The sequence below is a fragment of the Cyprinus carpio genome, unplaced genomic scaffold, assembly GCF_018340385.1.
Source record: "Cyprinus carpio isolate SPL01 unplaced genomic scaffold, ASM1834038v1 S000006701, whole genome shotgun sequence".
Classification (NCBI taxonomy): domain Eukaryota; kingdom Metazoa; phylum Chordata; class Actinopteri; order Cypriniformes; family Cyprinidae; genus Cyprinus; species Cyprinus carpio.
In genome coordinates, this window is record NW_024879310.1 from 148,207 (window position 1) to 173,810 (window position 25,604).

At 38.5% G+C, this 25,604-nt stretch overlaps 1 protein-coding gene, 1 long non-coding RNA gene and 1 pseudogene across 2 annotated transcripts; all 3 read left to right on the top strand.

The window, feature by feature from the left end:
* Positions 1 to 3,486: 3,486 nt before the first annotated feature.
* On the top strand, positions 3,487 to 4,372 carry LOC122134228. Its single transcript, XR_006159736.1, has 3 exons — positions 3,487 to 3,728; positions 3,844 to 3,938; positions 4,035 to 4,372. It is a non-coding gene; the product is annotated as an uncharacterized LOC122134228 (long non-coding RNA).
* Positions 4,373 to 14,469: 10,097 nt separating this feature from the next.
* On the top strand, positions 14,470 to 23,434 carry LOC122144507 (annotated as a pseudogene).
* On the top strand, positions 23,371 to 25,281 carry LOC122134212. Its single transcript, XM_042755454.1, has one exon. The coding sequence runs from the start codon at positions 23,727 to 23,729 to the stop codon at positions 24,435 to 24,437; it is 711 nt and encodes a 236-aa protein (XP_042611388.1). The 5' UTR covers positions 23,371 to 23,726; the 3' UTR covers positions 24,438 to 25,281.
* Positions 25,282 to 25,604: the final 323 nt, after the last annotated feature.

Sequence of the window (25,604 nt, forward strand, 5' to 3'; positions counted from 1 at the left end):
GTTACAGCCTGCATACCTTCACCTCTCAGTGTGCTTTGGCGGCTGCGGTGCTCGATAGTAACGGTTAGATATGCTGTATAAAGCGTGTGTATGCCTGTGTGTTTCTCTTGCAAGGTTAGATGAGGCATTTTCTTACATTTGGCTGCAAAATGAGTCTCTGCATAATCAGTGCAGTGCAGGTGTTTGGGTTTTTGCACAACACAGTGTTTCATGTGTGATGTGACCGGGCAGGGTCACCTTATTAGACAGCATATTTGGAGCAGCACTGCATGCAGCAGAGTGTGAATTTGTCCCCCGAGGAGTAAAATATAGTGGTGATTTTGTGTGCAACTGGTGCCCTACAGAGATTAATAACCAAGGACAGTAGAGTCATCAATGACGTGTTGTACCGCCCCAAGGAAGCAGGCATGGTTTATTGTAATAGTCAGTGACATGACAGTTCTTTTATACTATCTGTAAACTTATTCATTAAATATGCAATTCATATAAATAGAGCAGGGTGATAACTGATTCTGATATCATCATCAAGTAAAAGCGTGATAAAAGCATTTACAAGGGATACTCCACACCAAACATGAAAATTTTGTCATTAATCACTTGCCCCCATGTCGTTTCCAAACCCGTAAAAATCTTCGTTCGTGTTCAGGAACACAATTTAAGATGTTTTGGATGAAAACCCGGGAAGCTCTCCTGTGATTGTTCCCCCATAGACTGCCAAGTAACATAACAGTGTCAAGGTCCTTTTTTTCCTCAGTGTCCAGGTTCACGGCTCTCATACGAAAGGTATGAAATTCCTGTCATCGCAATGGGAATACTCCATCTGCCATCAGATGTTGCAATTGGTTTATATGAAGCGACGGGCAACACTTTTTTGTAAGTGTAGACACAACCAAAAATAACGACTTTATTCACACAATTCCTTTGTCAACGGTCTCCTCTGTGTCTGTATATACGGTGATATAGTGAGACACAGAGGAGACTGTTGACAAGGAGAATTCATTGACGTGAACAATAGAGCAAAAAAAACAACAAACAGGTTAATATAGACTAAATACAATAAAAATTAACATTACTTTATGTGTGAACACTCTCATAAATTATGACCAGTAGATTGTAATTAAAAACTCACTAATCTGTCATTATGTTGCACCTGTGTTGCTTTAAAAATGGCAGTAAACTTTTGCCTCTTCCTCCAGAACAGGATTTCAGGCATTTATGTTCAGTCTCACAGTGGTCTAATCTGTTGGAGGAGGGGGGAGTGTGGGATGTTCTGGACGAAATCACTGACGCTGTCTTTTGTCTTCTGAATGAATCGTCTAAACTCTAGCCTTTTATTCCGCTTCTAAAGGCTCTCCCAATCCTTAAAGCTGTTCCAGCTCACCTTTCCTTACCCCTGGAGCGCTATCATATTTCAAGTTACACTTTAGCCCTGTTCTTTGTTATTTAGCGGGTGATTCATTGTGACTGACTGACTGGACTGATTGAAAAACATACAATAGTGTGCTTTTTACGGCCACGATTCTGATCTTCTGTGATGTATCTCCTTGTTTCGACCCTCGCCGGCGCATGTTTCTCAGCTTGCAGGGTGAACTGGGTAATAAACTCTGGAGATTTCTCGAAATGGACAGATCATTTCATGATGTGAATGTGAATATGACGATTGAGCTTGGTACTTTAGAGACTGGAAAGGAATGTAACTTTTTGAGTATAATTCATTACAATTGGCTTATGGATAGAGTGTTGTTTTCTCATGTAATAGGTTTGTGTATAATCTAATTGATCAGAAGAGCAGTTTTAACTACCTGCACACCTAAAACGGCTTGTACTAAGTGACTAACAGGGCGATTATATACGGTTTCAAAACCTCATTAACAAAACCGAGTTTGTAATTTTTCTAATATAAGATCCTAAGACCCATTGAAAATGCATGAGGACTGGCCAGCTTGTGTTTGCTTGAGCAGCCTTTCCTCTTGTGTTATTGACACAGCTGGCACCTCTGGTCACTTGTAACTCGTGGTTTGGTAGTATTACTTCAGAGGTCATGAGTTCAGTGAATGAGGTGCCTCTCAACTTAGTTAGTTTATTGTCTGCCATGTCCTGCTTGATTAGGCAGCCAGCCAAACCTGAGGAATAGGCACTGGGTCAGAAGGAGTGTATCAGTGGTCTGTGTGCATGCTTGGGACATGATAGAGCTGTTGGTTTGTGGAGAGATTTAGGTTTGGGTACCGCAAAAAGCTTCAAACGCTGTGTAACATTAAAAACTTAGGCAAAAATAAACTAAAATAAAAAGTAATAGGAGTTTATTCATTGAGTGTTATGATAATTCAGAATGTCATCAGTAATTCTATTTTTTACAGATTTACAAAATTCAGATCTTTCAGCAATTGTGATCTCCATCTGAGTGAAATGGTGTATCAAAAAGAAAGAACAAACTGCTGTAAGGGATTGTTCTAGCCATTGGTGTTGATTGGATAGAAGCTGTTCTGATTGCGAGTTTACAGTTGGTTTACAGAAAGAGGAGGGTTTAAGCAGACGAAATGGAAGACATAGTTATGATATTTTAAATTCATCAATTATTACTTACTCACCCTCATGCTTTTTTGTGAGAAATGCCTAAACTGGGCTTGACAAGGACAGAAAAGCGTTAAAAAAAATAGTGTAATATGTGTTATATTCCAATTCTTATGCTTTTTTGTGCCGCAACATATTGTAGTGTCAAATCTGTATATGCGCAAACATGAATAAGATTTGAGAATTACCACAGAGGGATCATTTTTCACCAAGTAACAACTTAAGGCTGAAATATACTGCACAGCTTTTATAACATAAACATATTTTAAAACACTAGGCATTACACACTTGCCGATTTTATAAATGATTATAGAGGAAAAACTTGGCAGCATACATTAAGCAAAGTCGTGGCATTAGGAAGTTGTGGCCTAATGGTTAGAGAGTTTGACTCCTAACCCTAACGTTGTGGGTTCGAGCATAAATGGCTGCCCACTGCTCCGGGTGTGTGTTCACGGTGTGTGTGTGTGTGTGTGTGTGTGTGTGCACTTTGGATGGGTTAAATGCAGAGCACAAATTCTGAGTATGGGTCACCATACTTGGCTTTATGTCATGTCAGATTTCATATAATTTTTCATTTCATTTCATTTCATTTTAATTCATTTCGTTTCATTTAATTTAAAATTTTCAAAAAAAAAGCCATGTAGTGTATTCCAAGCTAAGCTCAGCCCTTGTTGTGTGTGTGTGTGTGTGTGTGTGTGTGTGTGTGTGTGTGTGTGTGTGTCTGTTCCCTGTTGTATGGCTTATAGAAGACCTGGAATATAGTGTACTAGTCTTGTGGCCGACTTTTAAGTATCTTTTATTTTTTATTTTTGACAACATTTGACAACCCCTGGTCACTAAGCGATTCAACTGATTGGAAAAGGGCAGCATGAACATTCTGCAAAACATCTTATTTTGTGTTCTACAGAAAACTCATTTTTGGAAACTATTCCTTTAAAACAATCCTAGCTCAGGAATTTCATTGGTGTAATTGCTTTGTTGCCGAGTGATGCGATGTAGAGGTATGTATATATGTCATAGCAGAAGCTTATTTCAACATACCCCTCTCTGATTCTCTTTTCTTTAAGGCCCCACCCAGAGGAGGATGAGGGGGGGAGGAAGATAGGAGCTTGCAGCCAGCAGAGACTGCAGGCTGGGAGGACGCCATTGCTGTTATGGTGTGTGTGTGTGTGTGTGTGTGTGTGTGTGTGTACTGCCTTTCTGTATGTCACGCTTAATGCATTTAGAGCGCTGCATAGTTGTTTGTTTACATGTGCGTGTTCGTATATGCAGGCACGAGGAGCGCCGATCGTCCCTGAATTGCCTGCCGAATCTTCTCTGCGCTCATGTGCCAGCACGGCCAGCATGAAGGTCAAGAACGTCAAAAAGTAGGTGTTTATACGTTAAAGGGACGAGTTCTGTCTCTGTTTTGTCTCTTTCAGACACACAGAGCAGAATACTGATGAGCTGTTTTTGTTCTGCAGATTGTCCCTCACCAAAGGCCATTTTCCCAGGCTGGCAGAATGTGCCCACTTCCACTATGAGATTGTTGACTTTGGCTCTGTGCAGGTAAGGGTTTTAGGGTAAATGCAGTCCTGCTGAAGGCCATGATCACTCATGGTTGACGGAAATGTGTTAATTAGGCTCTTGGCTGTTCTTCGTTTCACTGGTGGCGGATTATCCATCATGTTGAAATTAGGGCTGTGGTTTAAGTTACATGCAATACACATTAGTCTCTGTCAGGTTAGTTGCTATCCTGCAAGATCCTCAGACTGTGGAAAACACCTTGGCTAGCTGATTGGATTTCAACACCATTGTCCCTCCCCAAACTGTTATATATTTATACAAATGTCTTTAGAATTACCTCTGTCCATTTTATCAGATGCAATATATGTAAACCGATGACTCGCCTATATTACTGTTTAAAAGTTAAAAGAGTTGGTAAGATTTTTTTTTTATGTTTTTGAAGGAGTTCTCTTATGCTCACCTAGCTTAACTGAATTTATCTGATCAAAAATACAGAAGAAACATTTCTTATTATCAGTGTTGAAAACATTTGTGCTGCTTAACATTTTTTTTAGGATGTATTAGATTTGTGTGTTTTTTTTTTTTTTTTTTTTTGAAACAATCATCAAGTATTTACAATCTTTAAGTATTTACTGTCACTTGATAAATTGAATGTGTCCTTATCTAATTAAAAAAAAAACCTTTTCAAAATTTTGAATGGAAATATGCATATGCTCAAACATTAATCAACCATATTTATTGTTGTCGCCTGCATTTCCCTTACATTTAAGTATAACGTATCATGCTCCAAAATAGCCCAGTTTAGTTTTACAGCAGTTTTTGCTACAGTGCCTTAAAGACTTATGCAAATCATCTCTGTTATGCAAACTTGCTCATACCTTATCAGCACAGGCCAGGATCCTGCATACTTAACAGACAGTATTTTAATGTGATGATATGTAAATGTGAGCAGTAATATGTTAAATTACTATGATGTTCATGGGTCATCCGTGGTGGACTGGTATAATGCAACAGTACGCAGTAGACCCATTAAAGCCCTTTAAGGAAAGTCAGTTCATTCAGCAGCCAGCTGGAGTCAGTTATTGTACCATGATGCAATTCTAGAGTAGTAGAAAAGATATTGGCACTTCAATTGCCAACATTTGACTTTTCTAAATGTTGTACTACTCATAGTGTCTCTGATCGAAATCATCAGGACGGGGCTTCTCTAGATTTATTCCAATTGGGCTGCTGGGTTCCAGAAGAGAGCAGTAAAACTACCACTGAGCCCTCCTCAGTCTGGCTGTATGATAAATTATCCTGCTTGAGAGTCGCAGGGGACTGTTGCCGTTTCTGGACACCTGACATCCTGAGCAAGGGTTGTGGCATCATTAGACTGAGACCAGGAACGATTTGGCCCTGCACACGTCCCACAGCGCTCTGGCAGACGGCCCGCCTCGCATAATCCGTGCGTGTTTGCAGACCTCTTTCAAGGTCACACAGACCCCTTCACTGTTTAGATCACAGCGAGTCTCCCTGAGCGCTTATGACACTGACACTACTAGTGGTCCGAGGGCCTGGAGGATGTCTAGAGTAACACGTTGTAACGGAATGCAGATAGCTCTTCTATGCCATACCTTGGAATTGAAGAACATTGGATGTTTCGTATGACAGGATATTCTTTAGATTACTATCTTCTCTTTTGTTGTTATTCGCAATGCTCAACTTGCAATTTATAGCGTATCGAACGATATTACTGTATGTCGAAGTAAAATGGAAGCGTATCAGTGTAGCAAGCAACTTTGAATGAACTGGTGCCCTTTTGTACCTGTCCAGTGTAAAAAAAAAAAAAATAAAAATAAAAGTAACTTCTATAACAGCTAGTGAGACACAAACATGAGAACACTTTGCGTATAGAGGGATACTGGAACGCAAAAGTTAAAGTTCAATACACTAGGGATGTCCATAGTCCTGGTCATAATTATTGGCGCACAGATTTACACTAGAACTATCTATCAGCAGTAACATGCAAATTAACAACGCAAGTTTGTATAATTTTAGTGTACTTCTTTCTTAATAAAACCACCGTGTTTTGTCTGTCTTTATTGTTAAATAATTCACTATATGACTGGAATTTTTTGTTGTGGTTCAATAACTTTGAATAATGTTCATACAATACTTAGGTTTGAAATTCTGGTACTTGTCCAACAAGGAGCCACCATCTATCGTTGCTCAAAAGGTTACATTTTAAATATAGTATATTAATAGGATTCTGTTGACTGGCAAAACAATACAAAAAAACGTATTATATTTTTATTATTGGTGGGTAGATTTATTTTTATGGAACAATGTTGATTTTTTTTTGTTAAAAAGGTGTGGCATGCGGTTTCCAGGGTTAGACTAGTTACCCTCACACATAAAAAACATTTGCACTTTTATTTTCGTGTCTACAATTACAATCTATTCATATAAATTTTGGAGATGCTACTTGACTCTGGATACTTTTTTATGTAGTCGATAACTGTTTTAGTCCTATAAACTGGTGTTATAGCCTCGAATAGTGTATTGAGTTAACATCTCAACTGTGGCGTCTTTATGTAGACCTTGTTGCCTTCCCAGACGGTGGTGTGCCGATTCCACATTCCTCGGCTCAGGTTTACAGAGGAGCTTTCAGGATCCCTGCCTCCTCCCTACTAGTGCAGAGAGAGATGGAGACAGAGGAAGAACTGGGACAATCTCAGTGATGCTGTAATGAATATTGATCAAGTCTGTGTGTTTTCCGCTATAAATTGTCTCGGACAGAAGGGAGGGAGCCCTCACTCACCACCATTTCATTACAATGGACCCGATCCTGCAGGTTTCAGCAGGTTCTACAAACAGTGCTGCTGAACTGTGAGAGAAAGCGTTTCCTAAAGGTGGATTTATCTTGAAATATTGATACTTCCACTATCTGAGCTTAATCCACATGGCCTATAATACTACTAGGTGAGCAACATCAAGGTTTTGTAGTGAAATGACAATGCATCAAGTCAGTTTTATTGGAAACCCACAATCAAGAGGTTTTGTAGAATATGTTATAGATGGAACCAGATTCAGGATCTACATTTATGAAGTCGGTCAGCGCTGGATTATGATTTATCATATTTTTGACTGAAGTGGAGCCAGAATAACTTTTGCTGTCCAAGACTTTGGGCTCATTTCAAAGACCTGGCTTGTATCTTTAGGGGAAGAAGCATCATGTGATTGAATTGCTGACAACCCTTGTGTAATTTATGGCACTGTAGATTAGCCATGGCTCCAAATGGAGAGTCAACTCATGGTCTCTAGGTTACTCTTTCTATCTTTTATGTAACTTGAGGAATTTCATTCAGGATTATTGCTACTGAAAAAGCTTTTGCTGGAATTTTAATCCACAGATTGTTGACATAAAGCTGTGGCCGTTGACCTTTGGTGTCTAGTTTTTACCTATTTTTATCACAGTTGCAAATAACAGACCAGGTGTTACAAACTTAAATGCACTTATGTCTTTTATTTAGTATTACCACAAGGCTTGAGTAGATTGTTGTGCGTGATCTGGGATTTCATTGATTCAGCTAAAGGAAAAAAAATTCCAGAGGAATTTCCCAGCACAGTGGCTTGGACAGGGCCTGTCATGGTAAGGTTACAAAGTGGCATTTTCACCACAGCGTTCAGATTTTAAAGATTGTTTTGAGGTCAACTTGTATGTGAGTATACTCCTTGAAGTTGTTAAAATAACATACACATTTACAAATGTATAGTCTTTCTCTTCTGGGAATATGAACCAAAAGTATTGATGACTCATGGGAAGTTCCTACTTGTGAAATCATAATTACACCGTGCATTTAAGAGGTTTTGGTCAGAAAAACATAGGCTCATTGGGCAATTTGTATTTCTTTTTTTATCAACTTTTTATTTTTTTATATTAACAAAACAACATCCATCCGAACCAACAAACAAACAGGGAAGGGGAGCAACAGACATATTATCAATAATTTAATAAACCTGGATTAGACGTGTAATCAATTTGTAGTAAAAGGATGAACAGAATTCACATGAGTCATAGGTTTGACAACACAATTTTGACATTCCCAAACGCAAAAACTGTGGAGAACAGTCCCTGATGATACAGTTTCCAGGATATGGCAGTTATAGTCCGAGTGTAGTTTTAAAATCTTTGGTATGTACTGGTAAGTGCAAGGAAAATGATGACTTTTGAAATGGAATTGTTGGCAATTGTGTATACTCCTGTCGTCCTCTTTTTTCTTTTTTTTTTTTTTTCATATTTCAGGGCTCTTGTTTTATACATCCAGAAACTAAAGACAGGGGAAGCCGTTCAATCAATATTTGCAAATTGTGGAATAAATTTTAAAAAAACCCAAAATAAAAATAATTAAAAAACAATAACGCCATGATAGTACAATACATAGTAATATAATTTCTTATTATAGTTATTTGTGTGGTACATAATATATACACAAACAGTTTCCTTCACACTGAATAATCGAGGCAGTTTTGTGTCGATGGTTCATTCCCTTTAGAACCTATTTTGGTACATATGAAAAAAGGCCAGCTTTGTGCTTCAAACTCAATTATACCAATTTTATTAAATTTACATAAAATATCATCAAATAATCTCATAAAAAAGCTGATTTAATCAATATCCATCAAAATAATAATAAACAGAAGAATAGGGTGTTTGTCCCAGATAAGAAAAAAACAAAAGCAAAAAAAAAACAAAAAAAAACACAAGAAGAACAAAAACAAATCCAAACAAAAAAAAAACCACAACAACCGTTTTTTTTTTTTTTTTTTTTCTTTTGTTACTACTGTTGAACTGCAAAGGTTGAACATGGAAAGTGTTTTTATATTATTGAGACGAGTTTTATCAAAATAGTCTTTCTTTCTCCCTTTTCTCCTAAACAACATCTCATCAAAACACGAGGTCGATATAAAAAATCAGGGGATCATGCTATTGAAAAGTTTGTGTACACGGAGCATAATAAAGAATAATACATGTTAATCATGTTAGTGTTTGATTTTAAGGATCTGTTTTAGTTTACTTGTCACCATTGGATGCTTGGACGTTAAAATCCCAAAACCATTTTAAAATTTGCTGAGCCACTAAACTACAACAACAACAGGAGAGAGTTGATGTACATGTCCTGTTCTGAGATCAGTAAATCTGAGAGCGCAGCTCTGTTCTGCATGGATTCAGTAGGCAGGGCCCACTCCACATCCAGGCGCAGGGAGGGGGCTAAGTATGGTGGAGCAAGGGGGTGGGGGGTTCCATATTCTATAGTTGTCCTCTTCTTCTGTAATTAATTAGACACAGCATAATGCATATCCCTCTACTGCAGGAGATGAAGAAGGGAAAAGGTCTGTGTTTCAGACAGGATGTGTTTTAACTGCAGCACATTGCTGAGTTTCATTCTGCTGGTTGGTTTTTGATGAGCTGGGCTGACTGAGCACAGGCTGCTGGTCTGTGGGGGTGTGTGTGACGGGTTTACTGATTACCTTACTTGGACTACTGCGCGCTTCTGCGTGCAGCAGCCGTGCACAACATCAGCAGAGAGGCTGAATAAGAAAAAAAGGCTCAGGTGCCAGACTATAGGGAACTATCGGGTTGGAAATCCGTCAAAAATGGGCCTGAGCGTGCTGATAAGACAAGAAAGACGGCGTATCAGTGAGTATACATCCATCCTGTTTCATTAGAGAGAGGAATAATTACATCCTCATTTGAGGAAATGGACAAATCCTTGGCTGCTTTGTCATGTGGCTACAGCCATGCAGTAATGTAGTGTTGAAACCCAAAAACGCACATATATATACTATATACTATGATTTCTTCTTTTGTGTGATGTTCTTGAGTTGACAATATTTGTCTTTTTCTTTCTCTGCAGTACTTTAGAACTTGTGTAATATGACCTTTTTTTTTTTTTTTTCTAGATCTTGAATTTAAGTTTTTTAATTTTTTATGTTGTTATATTAAGTTTTATTTTTTTCCTACCTCATTGCATATATGTGTATGTGGTATGTGTATATATATATATATAGAGATATATAGTATAGTATAGAATATATATATTTATATGTATATAAGGGATAGTATAGTATATGTATGTAGGTATATATAATATATATATATGTGTGTAAATGTATGTATGTAATAGATATATCTGTATGTAATAATAAATGTGTGGGTGTGTGTGTGTATATATATATTATCATTACTACCGACTCACATGTCACATTTAACATTACAGTCTAAGCACCTGATCATTTAGAAATCATTCTTATATTCTGATTTATTATGAGTGTTGGAAACCGTCTGCTGCTGTTATCTATATTTGAGGAATAAAAGTTTTAAAAAGAACTGCATTTAATTAAAAAAAAAAATCTAATAATATATATTCTAATAATATCTTTTCTTTACTATCACTTTTTTATCAATTTAACACATCTTGCTGAATAAAAGTCTTGATTTTATTTAAAAAAAAGAAAAAAAAAAAAATTATCTGACCAGTGACAAAATATTTATATTTTGAAAAAACATAGGCGTCTTTTTTTCTCTTTTTGGTTTTTACTTTTGTATTCAGCAAAGTATCCTAACAAAGTATCACATGTTCTGAAAAAAAAAAAGATTAAGGCAGCAGAACTGTTGTTCAATCCACTCGTGATAATTGAATCATCATATTAGAATGATTTCTTAAAGGATCAGGTGATTAATGATACTAAAAAATTCAGCTTTGCATCACAGAAATAAATGATACTTTAAAGTAATATAAATTTAAAAACAAGTATTTGAAATTGTAATAAGAGATAACAATTATTGCCTTTTGTTTCTGTAGTTTGTGATCAAATAAAGGCAGGCCATTTGATGAGCAGAAGAAAACTTCTTTCCAAAAACATTAAAAATCGTAAAGTTTCCAAACTTCTTGGTCTGTACTGTGTTGTGTGTGTGTATATATATTATATATCTATATATATTATTCTATATATATATATAGATAGATATATATATATTATATATATATATATAGATAGATATATGTATATCTGTATGTGTGTGTGTATGGGGTGTGTGTGTTGTGTGGATGTATATAATTCTCTGAAATTAGCCGTTAATATTTTTAACACTGGTTTACTTATTTATATTTATTTAGTTTTACTTATTTTTACTGGAAATAAAACAGGAAAATTGATTTAAATTTTCTTTTTATACTTTTTTTTGCAGTTTTTTTTTTTTTTGTGTGTTTTGTAACCAGTTCTTGTTGATCCAAAACTTTCAATTCAAGCAGGTGCATTATGATGTAGGAAATACATTAATGTTCACATTTATTTAATGGACTTATGTCCAGTAATTTGTGCTTGGGTGAAAGATGTTGACAGTACTACTGTACATCAAGTGCTTATCCTGCAGTTTGTATACTCTACTGAAACTGCAGATACTTAAGTAGGTCATTAAAGTCTTGTGTAAGTGTCGGTTAGTTTTATTTCATTTGTTTAAATGCGATCTTTGAAGTGGTGCTCAGTGTTGGTCATCAGTTTTGTTTTTTTTATCAGATAAAGAGATGCAGTTCTTGTTTTTGATGTGGAGGTTAATGTGTGTGTTTGTGTTGAATGATGCATGGGGAGTCTGCATTACTGAGATGATGCAGAGAAGTAAATTACAGCAGACACTACACAGGAGTTTGCCTTACTGGATGTTTAATTTGCATATCGAAACCCCTGAATCACATCAGCTTTTGGGCTCACAGTTTGGCTCACATTTTCAGGGACAAGCAGATGTTGTGATGTTTTTTATAGAGGAAGGATAATATAATGTTGTGCCTCAGCCAGTAGCTGTGGAAACCTCAGAGGAAAATCCTTCCATAAAGTTGCACCGGAATAGCTACACACAGTGTTTTGGGGAATATTCCTTGAAGTGTTGGCTTTGTGAATCCAGAAAGAAGCAGACACTGTTGAGGGGTGATATACCTTTCGTCTTGTTGTATGTTTGTCATCATCAGGGCCTGTTGTGCTTTTCAGTCTTTATCAAATCCATCGCTGCTTTACAATGTTAGGCTTAGTCTTGACTTGTTTTACACAGTCTTTGCATATTTGATGAAAGATTTTCAGCGCAGGCTGAATTTTTGTATATGAAGTGAAGACAATGTTAATGCAATAATTTTTTATTTTTTTCATATTTATCAGATTTTTTTTCTTTTTTATTTACATTTAAATGGCCATATACAGTGGCCCCAACAAGAGTATTTTAAGACTTTTGAACATGTTTGAATTTATATACAAAAATAACATATAAATGATGCCTTACAGTTTTAGTCACAATTACCCTTTTTATTTTTTTTTATTTTTTTGCAATGACCCAATGGTCGTGAGGTGATTTTTTTTAATAGATGTATAAAGTCACTGATGTATGTATTTTTTACATTACATTTTAAGGAATTATCAATAAATTTATTATTTGTCAACCTAAACTGCCTTTTATAAAATATTTAGCTGAAGTTTTATTACGCTGTGTTGCTTAAATGTCCAGATATTTTTTAAGTTAACCAATATATCAGCATTATCCATAAACAAAAGTGAATGGAGAATAAGCTAAAATTATACGATTCGCCTCTGATAATATTTTTTGCGCTGCCCGTGAGAACAATGAGGTGTGTTTTTGCTATATGTACCAATTCCCCCCTGTTTATTGCTGTTGTAGTGGCCCTTTGCCAGTATCTTGGTTTTATGCTATGTTGCATATCTTGTACTCGGCGTCTGGAACTGAAATATTCCGCCTCCACTCTCTGTGTGTCCTCCCCCAGCTGTCTTATCTTGGGCTCCGAAACGATCCTCACACACGCTGGCCTGGGCTCACAGGAGCCGTGTCTGGGTCCCGATTGTTGCCAGGTAAGCTTGTTGCCAGCGAAGTTTTCACCAGAGGATAACCCAATTTTAAACAAATAGCATAACTTTGGTAGGCCTATAGGTGTTGCCAGAGAGAGAATATCATCCCAGGTTCACTGATTTGTTATGGCCACATGCGTGAAAGCTCAAGCCTAGGAAAAAACGGTTGAAGTTAATAAAAGAACTTTAAGAGCTCAGATCAAACAGGAAGGCCAAACAGCATTACAGGTGTGCAAAGCAATTTAATTGTTTCATGGAATTGTGTCGGGTTGGTTTAGGAAAAGGACAGGCGGATTTTACAAAGAGCGCTTTTGAGGCAAGGGATATGAAAGACACAAGATGAAAATTTATAAATACGCTTTGTTCCTGGATAGTTCTTACCATCACCCAAACCCTGGGGCTGTTTTTATTTATGTTTTTGGCTCTGGAGGGTTCTTTAGGAGGGTTATAACATTGCACAGAACTTCTCCAAATCATGAATGACTTCACCAACAGGCCGTTTTTGTCGTGGTAAGTTGTAAGAGCGGAAGGATTTAGATAGAGTCGTGCTCTGCTGTTTCGGAACCATTTACTCGACTCACTGGAGGCACCACACAGAGTTCCTTGGTTTACAGTTGTCATGAAATATACACAACCACAAGACATCACAGCTACCTGAAGTCAGCTCATGCTTAAACCATAACATGGGGTGTGGTTAGGATGGGAGCATGTAACACGTTCGAAACGTCTAAACAACGAGAGGCGATGATGATTCTTCTATCGGGGCTCCGACTGCGACCACAGTGGGCATATCCAAGTTGATAGTATCTTATATATTGAAGTAAAACTGCATAGGAAAAAATCACAAATAGTTCTCATTACCAAATCTTTTTTGGTATTTTTATCTGACCTAGAGGCAGAATATTCTGATATTCAAATTAACTAAGAATTTCTGATCTTTTAATTATTTTCAAAGGCAGTTTATTACAGTGATTCACAGAGATGAATTTCCAGCATAATTACTCCAGTCTTTCAGTGACACATTGAACCTTCAGAAGAAATCATCTGATTGCTGCGGAGGTGCGTCTCAAGCAACATGGCTTATTCTAATCAATGTCTGAACAAACCGTTGTACTGCTTAATGATTTTTTGATACAGTTTTTTCCCCAACATTTAATTTACCCAAGCGGTCGAAAGAACAGCATTTATTTGAATTATTGTAACACCAGAATGTTCACTTTACTTAACAATGCATTGACGGTCAATGTTGACCAGCTTTAATGAGTCTTGCTGACGCCAAAAACATTGCACATTTTGAACCCAGATTGGGTTACACCATAATTATTGAGTAGTATTTCAAAAAGCGTCACTGCCGAGTTTTATATCGTTATCCATTTCCATTCATGTGTCCTCACGTAGATTTGACGTGTCAGTTAACTCTATCTTCTTTATTCAGAATGACTGTTCTTCCCATTGTTCACTCTCAGTGCCTTTCATGTGTCGTGGCGGCCGTAAGTGGGCATGTGCCAGGCCAGTTACTACGACGAGTTGTGTGCCCGGGAACGCATCTCCACCTCTGTATACATATGATAGAAGATTCATTTCAGATACATGAGCTGCCCCGGATCGACAGCTTGAAGGACAGCCTGAGGTAGCGTTCACCCAAACCCAAATATACCACACATCACATATATATTTATATCATTACACACACAAACATCCACACACCCCCACACACACACACACACAGTATATCTATAAGGGGGGAGGTATCACCCGTCTCATGTAAGCCTTGAAGACAATTCCCCCATGCAGTCAACATTACAAATAGGATATGAAAAGGAAGGTTATATGGCATATCGTACCATCTACTAAGAAATATTGTCTACAAAGCTCATTAAAACACTCACTATGCGAGTCATGGCCGGAGAATGGGCTTATGATGTATCAATTCATAAGGTTTTGTCAAATACCAGTCTTCGTTAAATAGTTTTTAAATATCAGTACAAAAACTTTAATTTAAAACAAAATGCTATTTTGCACAACTATAAGCCGCACTCAATTACAATCATTTGCACATGCCTTCATGGCATTTCAGCTGTTCCTTGTTGGTTGCAGTCTACTTGTTAAGCATTTTCTGAGTAGTGGATTATTAACGAGGACGTTTCGTAATGTATAGAGGTGTGAAGCATGAAGTACATCAGCATTTAATTAAAGATGGAACTGATAAGGGCTGAAAAACTTCAAGCAAAAGTGAATACCAATCAATTGCATATGCGGCATGGCAGTACAGATAGGCATTTTGTGGCAAAAATTTTGACTTGTTAAACAATACGAACCATTATGAGGAGATTAAAGATTGACTCATGGGTTAAGAGTTTCGCTCTTGATTACATGTGGCAGTTACGTACGATTTAAATAATAGCTATTAGGAGTCAACAAGGCTGAATTGCTTTAAGCACACATACGTCTAGAGCTCAACACGCGTCCTGTACAGAGATGTGTCCTGTTGTGCTAAACACTGTGTTGCTTAGCAGTTGTAGCTCATATAAATAAGTCTGTTGAAGCGCATTTCAGCTCAGGATGTCCCATTAGAAGGTCGCTAGTAGTTGTATTGGGGAGATAGCAGACCAATGATGCCACTCTCTAGGCTAGGTGGGAGAACAAGCTATTGTGTTGGATCTCAAGGGCCTTCTTTGGCTACAAGGCGAGAACATTGAGAGTGTATAAAACTGGTCTCTTTGTTATTATCCCTGCTCTGTTTCTGTCTTTCTCACAGACACTTTCCCAGATGCTTACTGCATACATTTCCCGTCTGTAAGCCCATCGCGTGACTTAACAAGATTAACTGCGGGCCAAGCACTTACAGGGATGGAGGTACTAACAAGGCACTGACTGATTTTAACTAACACCACATCTTGAAAGGCTTCCTGGGGATGCTCGCCCAAATTCTGCCTCTTAAATACAGGGGTGATTGGGACATGCGAAAAAAAAAAAGACAAGTGGACCGTGGGCACGTGTGTTTACGGAAAGGAGGTGTGGTTCACACCTTTGCTTAACAGCAGGTCAAATTTCCTCCAAAATGCGCGCATTAAAAACACCATGCCGTTCTAGGACAGACTTCAGACCTAAGTGTATAAAACAACAGTTCACACCCCATTTTTTTCTATGCAGGTAGGTCCATTATAAAGGATATAAGGGAGACCACAGTGACTTTTCCTTGTCTGGACGTTGCTCAGTCGAAGTGAGCTGTCCTGCTCGCTCTTTCCCAGGATCGTGTGTTATATTTCACACTGATTGTGCAACTTTGGGGAAATCGTCAGAGGAAATTAGGAACTCACTGCTATAAGGTGTGATGACTTTATGGTTTGCCTGAATTATATGCATGTTGTGTATATATTTGTTTCATCTTTCTTCAATCTTACTTAGAATGATAACAAGGGGAATCACCTGACTGAGTGTTCGCGATGATATCCTGCTATTAAGTTTCCCTGCTGTAGCTGATGGACCATCGTCATAAAGAGCTACAGTCGCCCAAGCAGCAGATGAACTCTCTTTTGAGGTTATATGTGTATATATTTTTTTGCAACATTTTGCTTGCATGATATATTTGGATTTGGTATTAACTGAAGTGTTAATTTCTCCGTTAAAAAAAGGTTAGGGAGACATAGTATCAGTGATTGATATGCCTCACTAAAGAAGGACACTGGGATGAGTGGTCAGGGGCAAAACATGGATTGAAAGGGGTGTTGGTGTTTGTAGTATGCTGTTTCCTTCTTATATTGTATTTTTAATTTTATGTAAAATTCAGCTTTTAGTTAAGTTTTCATGAAAAGCCTGTTACGGGTTGGAAAAAGATTCATCGCAAACTTTATGGCACACTCTGAGTCAAAACATCGACGTCCGTACAGTTCTATATTCCGATTAAGGGAGGAATTTCAGTGGTGTATAAATGGGGTGTAAGTTAATTTCTTCTGGACATGCAGGATTATAAATCTATTCATATTGTGCTTGCCAGCAAGATTGTAAATTTTCTAGACCGAGGAATTCACAGACTGTATTCACAGCTGTGTCTTTTAAGGATTCCCGGCACAGAGTAAGGATCATAATGTTGCCCTTGTTGAAAATGAGGATATCGACGCGTTTTGTTTTAATTCTGGATGCACAGCATTTATTATTTGTTTGTTGTTTTTCCATTCAAAGGGGTGGGATTCTTTCCTTCTGAATGTGTGGAAACTTCATCAGTTAGGAAATTACCTAGCGAAATTGTGACCAACTATCTTGGCCACAACACGGTTTACCATCACTTTTGCCCAGCATATTTATTTCACTGTTAAAAATTGAGACAAGTATAATACCCATACATTTCTTCAGTTAGAGTGATCTGACGTGATTATTGTTTCATTAGTGCATTAAAGGATAATAACGAGAATGCCCCAACCCCGGTCAGTTGAATTTCAGTGTTAATTAAAAAAAAACATAAAATGGAATTTAAAACACTACAAAGGTTTATTTAGACAGTTACTTTTGTAAGGCAGAAAAAAACGTTAATCTATAGCAGTTTTCTGTTATAGGTACATCATTTTTTATTCAATTGGCCTGGCATATTTAAGATGGTACAGTTGTTACTAGCTGGCAGCATTGATTTTAAAGTTTTTTTATTTTCATGTGTCTGTAGTGTCTAAGAAGCATGGCAAGCTGATCACATTTCCTGAGCACGTTCATGAAGTCGCGTCCACCACGCAGAAAGTGAAACAGCGAGGAATCCTGAAAGCCGGAGTTTTCGGGCTGTGACCTACGGAGAACATTTGGTGTGCTAAACTCGAGCCATTATGGTGAGAGGAGAGAGAGACATTAGAGGGATGTTTTTTGCATGCATCTAAAATCTTTAATTGTAAAGTAATTATGCATAATGCATATTTAAAGTTGCAGATTTCATGTTTTTGGTCCAAGTAGTTCCACAGGTAATCAGAAAACTGCACCGAGTTCATTGAGAGACATCGGAGTCGTGGACGGAATTTACCGCTATCTGGGATTTCATCTAACATCAGAAAACTGAGGTGATGGTTTATTTATTTTCCAGGCCTGGAAAAATTAAAAGAAATCAAATACATTACTGTTCTGAGGGTTTGGGCCAGTAGGGTTTTTATAAAAAAAAAAAAAAAAAAAATGTAAAAGAAGTATCTTATGTTCACCAAGGCTGTCATTTACTTTGAACCAAAAATACCATAATATTGAAAAATAGTATTGCAATTTAAAATAACTTAATTTCTGGTTTATTGCAATTGCAGTTGTCATTATAATCCTATATAAAATCAGATTTACAGGTCTTCACTGATGACTTTTGATGAATTTGCCCGTTCTGAAAAAAGGTGGTTATGCTTAAATTGTTGTGGTATTTGCTGTTTCTTTTGATGATTTTTTGGTTTATTTGAAATTTATGTTGGTTTTTTTTTTGTTTATTTTGATTAATTTGTTTTTTATTATATATTTGTGTTATTTAAAATATATATATATGTATTTGTGTATTAAAAGTATATTTTATAAATTAAAACTAAAAGAAATGCATTGCCCTCTTGGTGTCTCTAGGCATGAGTTTAGACTCGGAGCATTTGTTCCAGATCTCACTAATGACAGCTACGTCCAGGACATTCATCAATGGGATCGTTGTGCCAAAATCTACTTCCGGGCGCTGCCCAACCCACTGCTGACCTATACAGCTATATGAGAAAATTTCAGGTACGGCAGCATCAAAACATGCTACAGTCCACGGACACACCACATGTTCAATGCAAATGTGTAGTACCAGTATCAGAACAGAGAGGTGATGCTTTGGCATATTTTTCCAGGATGTGTAGTCAGCAGCCACTGATGAGGAGAGGCTGGTCAAAGTCCCATGACGTCATACCAGCCAGCTGCCTCCACCACACTACAGGTTAGATGAGCGCACAGCATCCTCTACTGATGAAAAAGAGAAGTGCAGATTTCTCTTCATCAGATGATTACATCATACTTTTGTGCTCATTAGGGTGTTGAGTAAATATGTGACCACTAATGTAAAAATTGTTTTTGTTTATATTTAAAGTGAAAGTTCACCCAAAAATGGAAATTCTGTCATCAAAGAAGATATTTTGAAGAATATTTTTGTTCATACAAAGTCATTGTTTTGAACAAAAACATTCTTCCACAAAAAAATTAATAAAAAATAGTCAAAGATTTAGAATGACATGAGGGGAGGGGAAAAATGTAAAAGATGACAGAGCATTTATTTTTGGGTGAACTGTGCCTTTAATACATTGTTCTTATGCTTTGTTTCCAGGACTCTTGAGTTTCTCATGAGACATTTATCACGTATGGGAACTTACAGTGCTGTCAACCAACATGCACTGCAAAAACCTCGCAATTGTCTGGGCTCCAAACCTTCTCAGGTGATTTTAGTATTCTTTTAATATTTAGTAATACATTTTGGAAAATTGGTCTGTTAAGATGTTATTTGTGTCGAAAAGTTGCATTCATTCATTGTTTCGCAATTGTTGCAGGTCTAAACAGATTGAGTCGGCGTGTTTCAGCGGCACCTCTGCTTTCTTGGAAGTTCGCGTTCAGTCGGTTGTTGTTGAGTTCATCCTTAATCACGTTGATGTTCTGTTCAGTCCCAAACTCAGCACTCTGATCCGCCACAGCACAGGTGAGAAATGAGCCTCTGCGATTCTCCTCCCACCAGAATAGATTTTTAGATGAAACTCTACTAATGAGGATCTTAAATGAGCTTCATAACTCTAACTTAAAAAAATCCATAGGCCACATGACTTTAGCTCGACCCAAGTCTGTTCTACTAGTGAGCTCTCATCCACCAAGCTGCTTTCTCTAGAGGAAGCCCAGGCCCGAACTCAAGCCCAGCTCATCTCTCCTGTATCTCCAGACAGCAAGTATATTGATGTGGGAGAGGGGCCTGCCGCCCTGCAGGGCAAGTTCCACACCGTCATCGACTTCCCTTCTGAGAGGTCTGTCAGTTTGTACTGGTTTAAGTATTGTGGTATTTTCATCTTTTAGGAAAATGCAGATGTGAAGTACTAACTGGTTTAATTGTGCTGGGTAAATACAGGAAAAAGGGCTCTACCAAGGCGAAGAAGGAACCTCCTGGGGGAAACTGGTTTTCCTTCTTTAATATGGGAAAGTCCTCTGCTACTGCCCAAGCCCAAACTGCACCGTCACCCCAGTGAGCCCAATGAGATGAAAAAACCACTCCCCTTTCCCAGGTGCAGATTGACTCTCTTTTCAGTATCAACCTGTATTTGTTCCAAATCCTAGTGAGCTGCCTAACCTAGAGGGCATTTTAGTCATGATTTTCACACTATATGCAATGCTCAAAAGTAATAATGGAACTGTTCATTAGAAAAAACTATTTTCTACAATTTAACATAAGTGTATAATAATTTAAAATGTAATTTATTCCTTTGGTGGAAAAGCAGAATTTTTAGGAGTCATTACTCCAGTCTTCGGTGTCAAATGATCCTTCAGAAATCATTCTAATATGCTTATTTGGTGCTTAAGTAACATTTCTTATTTTCAATGCTGAAAACAGTTGTTCTGCTTAATATTATAAAATATAATTTTTCATGATTCTTTGAAGAATAGAAAGTTCAAAAGAACATTATTTTTATTTGAAATAATAATCTTTTGTGGGAATATGAAAGTTTTTACTGTCACTTTTGATGCATTTTTGCTTAATAAAATGATCAATTTTCTTTAAAAAAATCAAAGTGACCCCAAACTTTTGAACTGTAGTGTGGGTATATGTGGTCAGCAGGATAAAAAAAGATAAAAAAAATAAAAATATAGTTGTTAAACTCTGGCTTACTTTTTAGGCGGAAGAGGAGACAGTGGAACACTACGATCTGCTAAAAGTGAAGAATCTCTGTCCTCTTCACATAACTTTGAGGGTAAAAATCCATTTCCATACTTAAAGGTGTTATATGCAGTTTTTATACCACTCTCTACTGCCACATAACACATAACACGGAAATATGCTTCCTGAGATATCACATCTGTCTCTGTTAATGTGTCTCTGGGGTTTGCTGACATGTTTTTGGTGGTTTTGTTTAGGAGAAAGAGCAGCATTTTCTGAAAAATTTTTTTAAGTTTTTTTAGTGTTTTTTTTCAGCTGTTTTACAGTATATATTCATCCATGGGCTGATCTCTGGTTTTGTTTTGTCTGGTGTGTATAATATTTTTTGTTGTACGTAGACCGCTCTCCACCAGTGATGCTTTATCAGTCTCCTTCAGTGAGGAGCTGCTGGACAGCAGATTGACTGGAGACTCCCGGTCCAGTCTCAAAGACCACAAGAAGGACACCGTTTCCTCTTCCTCTTGTGTGCCAGCTCTAATATCTCCACCCCACCCTGCAGCGGATTCTCAGTTTATAGGCATAGCCTCCTTTGACATTGACCCATTGGCCTTTCAGTCCACGCAGCTGGTTGATCCAACTCTATCTGAAAGTAAGAAAAGAGGCAGTCACAAGAAGGTGGGAGGCAGCCACACTGAGTCAAAGACTTCTGACAAAGTCACAAGTCCCTCCCAGCCACCTGATCTTATCCCACTGTGCTCTGAAGATGCAAATCTCAAACCCTCTGAAGTGCCAGTCACCTCAAGTAATCTGGAACTGGGCACCTCTAAGACTGGCCATGAGAGCACCGCAAAGAGCTCAGTGGCAAAGAGTAGTACTGTGTCCTGTCCTTCTGACATTATGTCCCTTGTGAGCAAAAGCCTAGTGTGTCCACAAAAGGTGGTGAAGGCCATCAGCGTTCTGCAAGCTTTTGCAAAGCAGAAAGTCTGGATCCGCAGTATCATGTCAGGGAGCACAGAAGAGCAGACTCAGGTAAGCCACCATTCTTGTGTTCATACATATAATAAAATTATCCCATATCCATTAATATATTAAAGGAACATATGTTCCACTACAAGTGCCATCATTTATCTGAAGGAAATATGTTGGGATAGAGACAGCTAATAATGTCAATGAGAAGAAAGCTAACAGTGTCAGCTCAGCTAGCATTTGACCTAATGGAATATGTGGAATAGGATATTTAGGACCAAGGAAGAAGAAGCCAGAGAGTAAAGAAAGTTAGAATTTAACCACACTTTCAAGTTGTATTTTAGCCCTGTGTTCCTCTATTTAAAAGTATATTGGTTTGTTTTTCTCCATCTAGGTGCAGTGACATTTGAATGCACGCCTGGGTTAGTGAGGTCTGTGTCTCTCATAACTCCCCAGCCTGCAGTAAAGAGTGCTGCTCGTATGCTTGCTCTAGCCCTAGCTGAATCTGCCCAACGGGCCACTCAACTCAGCAAACGTGGGAGCTCTGAACCTCCCACACCTGTTTCTCCAGTTCATTATCAGTACCCACTCTTCACACTTCAATTTCCTCCTCCTCTACAGACATCCTCTGATAGAGAGGAGCAGTATGTGTCTAGCAGGACCTTCCCAGATCCATCAAGCACCATGTCTACTGAAAGCCACACCGATGCAGGCAGCCTACGCAGCACCTGCGCATGCCATGGCAGTGAGAGCGGACACAGCTTTTCTGATGGTTGTGATGCATCAGCTGGTGGCCAGTGCACCCATGTGCCCTGTCAGGATTTCTCTCCTCACAGAGATCCAGAGATTCAACAGGCTCCAGAGAGCACCAAGACAACAATGAGAGACAACATCCGCCATGTTGGAGTTGGTACAGATGGAGGTGGATCAAGCCTTGATGCAGAGATGGAGGTACATGGAAGTTTACAGCCGACTCCTTCAGAGAGATTCTCTTCTTTGGATACTCATTCAGCCATTGAAGCGCTGCACAACAAGCAGGCTGCTAATGCTGCCAACTTTCGAGCCATATTGGCAGAAACGTCCATGCCTGCTTCAGTGCACACGGAAGTTCCTACACAAGCTTCAAGTACTCCACCAAGTGTGGTGTATCAGTACAAACCCAGAGACCAAAGGTCTGCTTACTCCCAACAGTGGTCAAGTCCAGTTGGGCAAAGCACCCCTTATTATCAGCCTGACGATGGGCGTCCCCATCCCAGAGTTCTCTCAAGAAACTACTGCAATACCCTTGCGCCACGATCCCTGCACCAGTCCATTAAATATAAGGGTCAACGGGAAGACTACTCCTCAGTCAGTCTCTATAAACATAGAGGACCAAGGTATCCTCCATTGGATGGAGCCTCTGTCTACCCCACCATCCGCAGGGTGCGTTCAATGCACACTCCACCAGAGGACAAGTTTTTCTTCCTCCAGCGTCAAGGCAGCCAAAACAAAGCTTACCAAAAACCACCACCATCGGACATCCAGCAAGTGCGACCCTACTTTGAAGATGGGAAGGTTCGGTACAGGTACAGCCCCTATTCAGAGGCTCGATACAATCAATACAGAGAGAGAACAATCATGGATACACTCTCTCTTACACACTCAGCAAACTGCCCTCTCATTCATCAAAGGTGATGGGTAGTACCGAGAACTACCACAAGCCTCCACGCAACCTCCCGGTGAACAATGAGTCTGATTTCATGAACAGAGATGTCGGTCTCCAGACAAGAATGAAGAACCCTTTTCTCTACAAGGCTTTTAATTCTGCTTCATCTGATCGAAATTTCAGTCAGCCCATTAGGCAGGAAAATGCAGCCAAAGAAAGGCCGTTGGGTCCAGTTGTGTCCCAGCCCCATGTTGTAAGAGGCGACCGTCAGTGCCAAGAAAACGATGCCACACTAGGAGCAGGTCAAACTCTGGAAAGGAGATGCTGATTTCAACTGAAGGGGCTGATGGGAAGTACAGGGTGACCATGGTGTCCCACTACTCCCCAGAGCACCCACTTTCTGAGCCTGATATGCCTGTGCCCTCGAAGTCAGACAGGCATGGTAGTGGACAGAGAGCCAGATCAGCTCTTAAAATGAAGCAGAGTCGATCCATGCACAACTATCCTCAACACAGGCTCGAGTCCATAGCACTGCCACGCAACCCGACCCTACATAAGGAATACAGCTGCCCTGACTTCAAACATACCGGGTCCAGCGATAGTTTCGGTGTTGCAAACCGCAACCAGGACAGGCTGATGTATAAGACTCTCAGCAGCTCTAAAGAAGACTACCAGTACATTCGTGCAATAAGCAGGGAACCTCAGAGGTCTAAGAGATCACATAGTGTTAAAACACACCATCCATCTGGTCAAGCGAAAATCGGGACTCTGGAGCGGGACCACAGACCGTCGTTCTCTTCCCAAAGTAGGACAAGAACTCACAGTATGTTTGTGCCATCTCGCTCGGACTATTCCGAAAGCTATGTATCCATGCGTCCGAAAGCCCCTAAGACCAGCCGAGCTAGTTCGGGTGTTTTCCCAAACTACGGCTGCATGCCGCTTCACAGTAACAGACTGTATTCCACAGCTGTGGGCCACACAGGTTTTCATCAGACACAGCTCAGACCCGAGATGCAGATTTATGCTGAATGACATATTTTTAATAAATAAATAAATAAATACCTAAAATAAATTAACCAGAAATATATGACCTCTGCAGGGCAGTGGTTTTCTATTGTTAATCAGATAAGAATAATATTTAAAAAGATTAAAATACTCTAATTGTTCACTGAAGGGTGTCACTGTATGCACTGCATACTCTATATATTACAGTAAATTTGGAAATTCACTCAAAGAATATGGTAATGGGTTATTATGGCTACTCTGATTTGTTTAAGTGTGTTGTGTCATTTTGTTACTAGAGGTCAGAGGTTGCAAAAAGTACTCAAAATATGATGTGAGAAAAATTAACAAAGGCTTTTAAAATTTGTCATAGGTGCAATATATAGGAACCACTGCCTTGTGTTTTTGAGTGACGTTTTTTGCCATATTACCATGACTGTGGAATTAAACAGTTATATGTCAATGACATCAGCATATATGGCCTGACTTTTAAAGAGAACAACTATATAAGGTCATAATTTCCACAACCGCCCCTCCCCTCAGTCCCCCAGGCTCCCAGAAGTTTTTCCCTCTGCATTTATAAATCATGCACTTTACAGTTGGTCTGTGTTTTATGTAACAACAGGCACTTTAGACATGATGTTTTCTTTCTTTTTTTTCTTTTTTTATCACGTTAACTGAGTCAAAGATGTGGGCGAGCTTTCATCTAAACCGTTCGAGCAGTAGTAATCATTACATGGTTACATATGGAATATATGCTGATCAACTGCTGTTTTAGTTTTTAACAAGCGTACTGTTCTCTAATTTAGTTGATTTTATTCTATTTTTATGTTTACTTTGCTTCACTCTCATTAAAGTTATTTATTCAAAATCATGGCATGTACCCTTGTTACACCTAATATAATCAGTGCTTAGACCATCATGTTTTGTTTCTTTGACAAAAGCCTGGCAAATAATTGCTGAATTATAAACGTATGAAGACAGATTGCTTTCTTTTATCGGCTAGACCACTGTTGTTCTAAGGTTTATTGGGCAGTCTTGTCATTATACCAAACACAAGCACCCTAAAACATTTTAATCTCGACTCTTCAAGTCAGGAAGCTATATTACTAACATATAGTTCTGTTATTGTTCTGTTTTAATGAAGTTTTCATTATTCATTGATTTTTAATGACTCCGACACTGGTTACTATATTT

Coding starts and splice junctions, on each gene's coding strand:
- LOC122134212 (XM_042755454.1), top strand. CDS start 23,727: ATGCTGATTTCAACTGAAGGGGCTGATGGGAAGTACAGGGTGACCATG.